The sequence below is a fragment of the Pocillopora verrucosa genome, chromosome 4 (genome assembly GCF_036669915.1).
Source record: "Pocillopora verrucosa isolate sample1 chromosome 4, ASM3666991v2, whole genome shotgun sequence".
NCBI lineage: Eukaryota > Metazoa > Cnidaria > Anthozoa > Scleractinia > Pocilloporidae > Pocillopora > Pocillopora verrucosa.
In genome coordinates, this window is record NC_089315.1 from 17688455 (window position 1) to 17697509 (window position 9055).

The window sequence follows — 9055 nt, forward strand, 5'->3', positions numbered from 1 at the left end:
ACATTGATCAGCCTTGAACAGGTAAGGTCAGTAGCTGTTATTCGAAATGCTTGTCCCGAATTCTTCCTATCGTGTCTATTGTGATCAGAAGTTATCTGCTGAGAGTGTGATTAAAACAATTTTATTTTGGCGGTAGAAGGCGAAATCTTAGACCTTTGACGGTTCAAGTTTCGCAATAACAAAGAGAAACGAAGAGACTTTGCCTTTGTTCTTCATTAAAGTCTACAAGTTGGCGCATATTCGAAGAAACCAAATTTATAAATTAAGATAAAAAATTTAGCGCTTAAATTGTACCCCCTAGAGCGCTCGTATACTTAAAAAAATAGTCTCCGTTATCCTTTTAATAACTAGACACTCATCTCGCTCTAGTGAAATTTCCAGCAAACTCTGGGATTGATCTACATTTTAGTGCACGTGTCACGCAATTAGATTACGCTGCCTACAGGGAGACAATCCTGTGGGTTTGAGGTCGCGTGACGTCAGTTACGCGACCTGCATAGTGTGTCGGTCGAAAGACGGTACAAACTAGCCCTGGCGTAGGGAGGGTCGGGTGAAATCCGAGCTTGGTTAGTGATCAATTTGAATTTAATACTGTTAATCGAAGACTTATGATTGACCGGCTTCGGTTGACGTTATGTGTCGACGGCAGATGATGAGCGAATGTCGGAAATCGAGCAGGCTTTTGAGGTGGTTAGAGGCGAGCAATTGTACTGATTTTTGGCTTGGCTCTTACAAGTTTATTGAATTTTAACGTGCCCGAAGCTGGGAGGTGAACGACATTTAGAAGTGGAAGAAATTCGACAAAGTTCTAAAGGCTTTCGGCCCGACGGTCCTGGAAGTTGCACGCCTTGTTTTCCTTTGCCTTTGGAGGACCATCAGTGCAAAGTGGGGAATTAACCGTCCCAAAAATCTACAAAATCACTCGAGACAACACAGAAAAAGAAAGGTAAGTGAAGTTTATTTATCTGACTATCATTAAGCGGATTTTTGGAATGAACTGTTTCGATTTGCGGAATTTATGAAACATTTCTCGGGATCACTTGCGTATTACCGAGATCGACCGTAGAAAATAGCCCTTTTAACAGTACTAGCAACTAAATACAGGAATGGCTCCGACCTCTACTTAGATTATAAAAATAGTAAAAGTTAATAAGTTATATCTTAACTCCATGCTCGTGAGTATTGTTTACCCGTGTGTCTCGAAGCCGAACAATGAAAGAGCAATGCGAGTGAAAACACCGATGTATATATAACATAACAAAGGGAAGGTCGAGCCTTTCTTGTCCAATGTGGTAGTTCAGCGATACTCCGGCGATGACAGAGTTATTCGCCGACTAGCTCCGCTGACTAAACTCATTTTGCCAGTTCAGGCGGACGAACAGAGACTGGAGCCATTCCTGTATTTCACCGCTGACAGGAATAGCTCCGACTTGTGCACTTGTTGGATCCTACATGCAACTGCTATGGAAAAGTACACCCTTTGCTCCTAGATTTGCTTTAGCTGCAGTATTGGTTGTAGCTGTGTCAGCTATGATTTAATGCATTGAAAGATTCTTGTTGTCCACAAACAAGGTAGCAGACTTAAGGAGTACAAAAAACGATCAAATGAGCAGAAGACATGTTAGGCCTGCATTACAGTTCTTCACCAGTGGAGGGTTGCACCAGAATATTACGACTCTACGGAAAGGCAGACGAAAGATTACTGTGCAGTCTGAGGGCAGTTATCCCTTTGCTATATAGGAAATGAAATCTATAGTTGGCTGAATACTTATGAATTCAAATAACTTTTGGAAAAGAAACTTCAGGTGACACTTCAGAGTTTACTCATAGTCTGTACTCTTTTGTAGTCTGTGACTGCTCTATACAGGTTCCACAGACTAGGGATATTAGATATAACCAATGAAAACATCATTTAATGTCCTAATTGAACACTAAATGTACATAAAATCATTCAAGAATACTACCAACGTTGATTTTGCAAGATAAATATGGATTAAATTTTACTTGAAAGATTACTCTTGGTATTATTTGTGTGGCCCTGCTTTAACCCTTTAACTCCCGTGAGTGACCAAGACAGAATTTCTCCTCACTACATCTATACAATATCATGCAGACAAGTAACAAGAACAAAGAAAAATATCAATTATGGGATTACTAATTGATCCAATACCAAATTCTCCATGCTCACATAATGAGAACCATTTGGCACACAGAAAAGAGAATTACTAATGAGATCTTGGGAGTTGAAGGATTAAGTGACCAATCAAGAAAGGTGGGGGAATATACGAAAAGGTCATGGGGACTCTGTAAAGGGTGACCACACCCACTTCACCCTCTACACCCTAACATCAGTGTGCACATTCTCCATACTGTTACCTATACATTTCCTAAGGTGCTGATGAGGAAAATTTGTTCAACAGTCAAGAGCTTCTTTAGTTGGTGATCATTTCCTTTATTCTCATGATCTTAAATGAATGATTTAGGAGTATTATTGTCAGGAGAAACTAGATGCTTAAATTATGTTTTCGTCCAACAATTACCAGTGTTGTCTTTACTCATCTGAATTGATTGTCAAAAACTAAAGCTACAGGGCTAGATAATACCTCTCACTCTTAGGGTTTAAAGGGTTAATAAACACAAAAATTACAGTTCTTAAGGGGAACAGATTTTGGGACTTTGAAAACCGGACTTAGTACAGGGTGACCACTTAATATGGTGCCACTTACTACAGGTTCAACTGTTATAAATACCTCTTGTCATACAGAGATAGTGTCGTCAGTAATGGCCAGCAGTAAATTGATTAATTCTTGATTAATTGATAGATGACAAAATAGGAGGAAAGTTGATAAAAATTAATAGCTACATTTACCATTTTCCTTAAAAAATACTTAATTGCACATGGTACAAACCTTATTATTCCCAATGTGAGATACAAAATGCACAATAATATATACACAATACAAATGCAAAAAGCAATACTCCTTTCATGTGCTATGATTAAAATATAAAAAGTCAACCATAACTTTACAGTATTTCCTAAACAGGAAGGCAAACAACTAGTATTTTTTAAATACTGCAGACTGATGTGCAAAAGCAGCGAGTGAATCTAGTAAATAGTGCCATTGATACTACTTGTACTTGTCATAATTTTCGTTTGGTTTGTTTTTGTTTTGTTTTGTTTTTTTAAATTTAATTTGATTGTTCGGTTATTAACCTTATCCCCTTTTTTATTTTTATTTTATTCATTTTATATATTTTTTGGCATTTTCTTTTTTTTTTGATGCAATTTGTTATGTCTACTACTCTATTTACAGGCAGTTGTAGCCTACTTTTTCCCCTATTTGTTTTTTGGAAGTTAATATTCCCATTTACTTTTATTATTGGAACCTCATACACAAAATGTTTTTGACATTCTTATGGTATTTGTCCCCATTGATAAGTATTTCCGAGGTAAAGTTTTTTTTGAACCCCTAGGCTTTGCCCTTTTGGGCTGATAACATTACAGCAAAATAAAATTATTATTTTGCACCTCAAAGTATCTTTCAGTATCATACTGTTTGTAACTACTGATATACCTAATGTATGCAATGTACACTTTCCCAGGAGCACTGGACATCAAAGGGGTATTCATGGATATATATATATATATATATATATATATTTACAATCAGGTATGCATAAAGGACCACATTCAGTCAAACAGAATAAGGCCAAGAAAAGCTTCATGGTGATAAAATCCAGCTATGACCCTGCAAATGTCATGTCATCTTAGGGAGTAAATAACTTGTACGAATTCCTTGAGAGAGAGAACTTTCTCCATTGCAGATATATAGCTTAGCAATAATTTTGTAGAACTTCCTCCCTCTCTCTTCTCCTCTATCTTTATTGTATCAAGATCTGAATCTGGAATTTCAATCATACAACCCACTTCCCACCAGTTTTGTAAAGGAGCCTTTTTTTGCATTCAACATTTTGATAAGTTAGGTTTCAACTTCAAATGGCAGCTTATCAAGTTTTATGTCTAAAAAAAAGGGCCATAAGTTAACTTTAAGAAATTGTAAATTACATGAGGTCTTACAGCCTCTTTAATTATAATGGATTAGATATAAAGAGTAATAACCATAATTAATAACAACTATAATCATGATAATACTGATGATGACTGTTATGGTGATGATGTTAAAATTCACTTTTATAAGCATCCCTAGCAAAGACAATCCTATTTTATCTACATTTAATGTCTATTTTAATGCTATCACATCTATTTTTATACTGTTTTATTCTCTTAGACTTGTATTTTATTCCTATTTTACTTGATAGGGAAAATAGAGCCACCATTTTAATTGTGTTTTACTTTTATTTTAAACCTATTTTAAAGCAAGATTGAACAAGGTGGTGTATTATATTTCTATTTTCTCAAAACATGTGGAAAAATGACTGGCAAAACAGACTATTTTAATCTTATTTTTAATTCCTACATCAGTAAAATAGTGATAATATAAGCTGTTTTATTTATATTTTCTGCCAATAGGACATGCTATGGCCATTTCCTTTTGGAAAAAATAGGCTAGCACAAATCTATTTTATCAGAGAAAATGTTGAATAATTATTACAAAATAGGTTTAAGGTAGACTGTTTTATTTCTATTTTTTTACGTGGATTCCATTCTATTGCAAAATATGTATAAAACAGATTCTTACTCAACGTTTTGTTGTGGCCATGGCCGATTGCAGATGTATTTTGCGATATCATTTCTTCCACAATTTTTGAGGGCTTGAACAAATTCCCTCATTGTAGGCTCCTTTGCTAAGGTTTTTAAATGTTCAAGTAGACATTCGGTATGACTTCTTCTTTCAGCTTTCATCAAGTTTAACATATCAGACTTAACCTTCAGCTCTCTTCCAACACTGAACCATGTTTTGCAAGTATTGGTCTCAAAGGCATCAAGTTTCATTTGAACGTAGTGGAACAAGTTGCCATTCTCATCACATAAGTTTTCCATACTAGAGACAAGAATGTCTATGTGACAGAAAGAAAAGGAAGGTAACAAATATTTTAAATTATCCAAGACACATTTACTACACAATTTTGAGGTGTGCACATTTCACAACAACAAGTTTCCAGATTTTGGGACTTCTATGTTGAATCATTAAAATTAAGCAGTTTTTATTAATTACAGGTGCCAGGATATTAATTGTGTTAATGTGTTGATATATGTATAAATGGTTGCAGTCAAAGTTTTCTTCCATTTGAGTTGCATGGGTTTTTATCATGTTATCATTGCAATACATGTATGTACTGCTTTCATCACCTTATATTAAAATTTACAACCCTGGAGAGAGGTTTTTGCTATTGTGACTTATATAATTATTATCACCTGCAGGAATATTTTCTACATTCAAGTCATCCTCCCTTTGAGCATCACTGGCATGAGAAGATCCCTCATTTCTTGATATGCTGTTACCTAAAAAGATAATTGTAAACGCACAATAATATTTACCCATTATTTTAAGAAAATCATTTAGTATAAGCAAAAAATGAAATGCATTTATGACTTGCAGTTATGACTTGCCAATCAGACTATTTTTTTTAACTATTTTTTGTCTCAAAATAATAGGTTTAAAATAATTAAAAAATAACTTTAAAATAGTGTGGAAAAATAGAGAAAAAATACACAAAAAAAGTTGGGAAAAATAGTTTAAAAAATAGAGCTAAAATAGATATAAAATAGGCACTATTTTTGTAAGGGCATGTCAAGTTTAATTTATACGACTACGAGTGATATGTAACTGACACATTTTAATAAGAACAAGTGAAATTTCTCTTAATTAATCATTGATTTCCTTGAAGATGCAACATTGAAAATATAAAAAAACTAGTTTTTAAAGTGCTTAAAATATCATCGTCTGTACAAGTTCTATTGATTAAAGATTAATAGTGGCATTAACTCACTTTGAAAAACTTTAGAGTATGAAGGAGCTACAGGGGTAGTGCACCTTGAATATGGACACTGTATCATTGAAGACTAAGTAACTTTCAATTGAATCTCTGAACAATCAAGCATTACATTCCACTTTGTTTTATTTCATTGTGATTGCCACTATCCGAACCAATCAGGTACAAACCTAAACCAAACATCTTCCTAACACATCAAACACAATTAGTTTGTTTTTACTTTGAGCTCTCACTTGCTGTCAATCAATCACTCAATCAATCAATAGACTTTATCTAAGAGGGGAACATGTGATAATAGAGAAAATGATGACCCTGTGGCACCAAAGTTCATTGTTGTGATTATTTTGGTTTTGATTTAATGAACCTCAACCTATCCATGTGCTTCTTCTTATTTTATTATTTTTTTTAATGACATGTACATTTTAAATATTATACTAGTACAGTTCATCACTAACCTTCAGGTATGACATTAAGCTCTTCCTGGTGGGAATTAGAGCCTGTACGCAAAGGTTCCCTCTCTATAGCAAAAAACATTTCATGGAGAATGAGAAAAAAGAACAGCAAAAGAAAAACTTATTGAATGTACATATACTTAATTGACCACTCCCACAATGGAGCTTTCTAGAGCCATTACAAATGAATAATTAAATGAATGAATGAATATTTAACATACAGTCATGTACTGTAGTATTGAAAAATTGCAATTAGCAAGAGGTAGGTAAGTGCAGGTAAGGAGTTGAACTTGAACACTGAAATGAGTCCAATGCCCCAACAACTGACCACACCACCTCTATCATAACAAGTAATAGTAATAGGACTGACTAAGTCCAGTTCAGTCTGTAATCATATGTTGAGTTATGAAAAAATCGAACCAAATGCAGCAGGAGTCTGATTTGTTTATCACAAGTATGATTACAGAAAGAATTAGACAACATGAAATCTTATCACCAATGAATCATAAAAGTCACAATTTCCGAGAAAGAAGAAAAGCCAAGTTAAAAAAGAAAGGGAAAATTTGCATGAAAAGACTGAAAAAGGAGGTTTAAATTGTTTAATTGTTTGTTGGTTGATTTAAACTACAACTTTGAATGTGTGGCTTATTGAACTGTCCAATAACAAACTGTCCTATAACAACTTGGCAAGTGAATTAGTGGAAAATAAGAGTTTTTTAAGCCAATAACAATCAAGGAAATTGTAATTTTTACGATTATAGAAGTAATTGATTGCACTAAGAAAATAAGAAAGTAACTCTAACAAAGTCAGTATGAAAAGTGAAGGATGACAGATCATTAAATGGTTATACACAATGTAAGTAACCACATTTGTTACCATTTTATTATAAATTTACCTGCTAAAGAGCTACATGTAGGTAAACATGTAACATTCCTCACACAAGAGCACCCAAGACTCTCTAGCGGAAAAGAATTCTCACTGTGCAATGACTGCTTCCTTCTCTTCCAAGCTAGCCAGCCCCACAATAAAATAACTGATATACTCAATCCCAGAAGACATAACAGTATAATATGTAATCTGTCAAACGAATGACCAGAACACTGCTTTGAAGAAGAAGACAAATTTTGATTCATCTGTTCCTTTTCTATTAGACTTGTCTTGTTGGGTGATGAGCAATTCATTTGTGTGTCACTGCCTTTCAGTAAAGAGCTATCTGATAGCATTGTACTATTGCAGTCACAACCACTTGATGTAAGATTTTTCTTTGGCAGGTCATTACATGGTTTTGGTGATCTCCTGCAATGTTTCTGGCCTTTTCCTCCAATCACTGTACCAGGCGTTAATTTTATACACTGTGACTCAATGTTCATGTTGTCACCCTCACAACACTCGGTACATCTATGACATTCTTTGTCTGTGCTATTAAAGTAGTAATCATTTGAAATGCACCTATCAGCACATTCTCTGTCCTTCACAGATAAGCAAGGACTAAGTTCAAGTTTTTTACCACAAGAAGTACACTTGCGGCACCTGATATTTGTTCCCTTGTTTGAGTAGAAATTCTGCTGACAGCTTTGACAGCTTATATCTGTCCCCATGGGATGCGTTGAACCAGGTTCCACTGTTGGCTCCTGCCCATCAAGGCATTCAGGAAAAGGCCAGCATTTATAGTAAGTGGGGTTTTGCTTGTCATATAGCTCAATTTCATCTTTTTTTTCACATCTATTGCCATATCCCTGCACTACTAAAACAGTCTGCAATAAAGAACATTTTAGTGTAAAAAGTTCATTGCTTTTTAGTTCTTAACTCAGATTATAACAAGGTACTGTTAATAATGGCAAAATGTTGTATCAGACTAGTGATTCCCTTTTTCCTGGTCATTTTTGCCATGTATCAGTCTTCAAATCGTATTTTTTTTAACAGCAGTAATCATAACCTGCTTTAATTCCCATACTCACAACAATGACCCAGCTCCTGAGCAAACCTTACACCCTTAACTGAAATCTTTAGCTATATGAACCACACCCAGGTTTAAATGATAGGTACACAATTTTGAAATGGGGTAAAAAGTTTGTAAGAGCCATAATTTTTCCAAAGCAACAATAGCCCTCAACCCCAACAATTTTTAAAAATTTTTTTAAAGAAATAACAAGTATAAGTACATATATTTACAATTGTACTACAAGCATCTAATTAATTAAGAAATGAGTGAAAGTTGATGTGGCCTTTGACCATAAAATGGGTGACAAGTAATGAATATAGCTTCTCAAGATTATACTCTTAATTTCAAAATAAAATTACTTAATATAAATCAATCCACCTTTCATCATTCATACATGAATTCTTAGGGGAATAACTTAACTAGCCCCAGGTCTCCATGTCGCACCTGGCTAAGAGTTGACTGACATTTGGTAGACATATGATCAGATTGTTTTGTCCGTTTGATTATTGAAGTTGTTTCTTTAATGACGCCCTCATGAGATAATTTTTTAGGGAAAACAATTCTACAGATGAGCCAATTCTTTGAAAAGCACGTCATGGTTAAACGTAAAATAGTACATAAGAACGGTGAATTATATTTTCAAGTTCACAAAATATTCATCTACATCAGCTTCATTCCGATCGTTCTTTAATAATTACACGATGC

The 9055-nt window shown here is 34.4% G+C and overlaps 1 protein-coding gene across 1 annotated transcript in view; it reads right to left on the reverse strand.

The window, feature by feature from the left end:
* Window positions 1-2428: 2428 nt before the first annotated feature.
* Window positions 2429-9055, reverse strand: part of LOC131785021 (uncharacterized) — a 7203-nt gene continuing 576 nt past the window's right edge. The window contains exons 2-5 of the mRNA XM_066165930.1: window positions 7304-8162; window positions 6411-6473; window positions 5378-5464; window positions 2429-5019 (exon numbers count right to left, since the gene is read on the reverse strand). Of these exons, the coding sequence (XP_066022027.1) occupies window positions 4697-5019; window positions 5378-5464; window positions 6411-6473; window positions 7304-8162 (1332 nt within the window). The 3' untranslated portion in view covers window positions 2429-4696. The remainder of the gene's footprint in view (window positions 5020-5377; window positions 5465-6410; window positions 6474-7303; window positions 8163-9055) is intronic.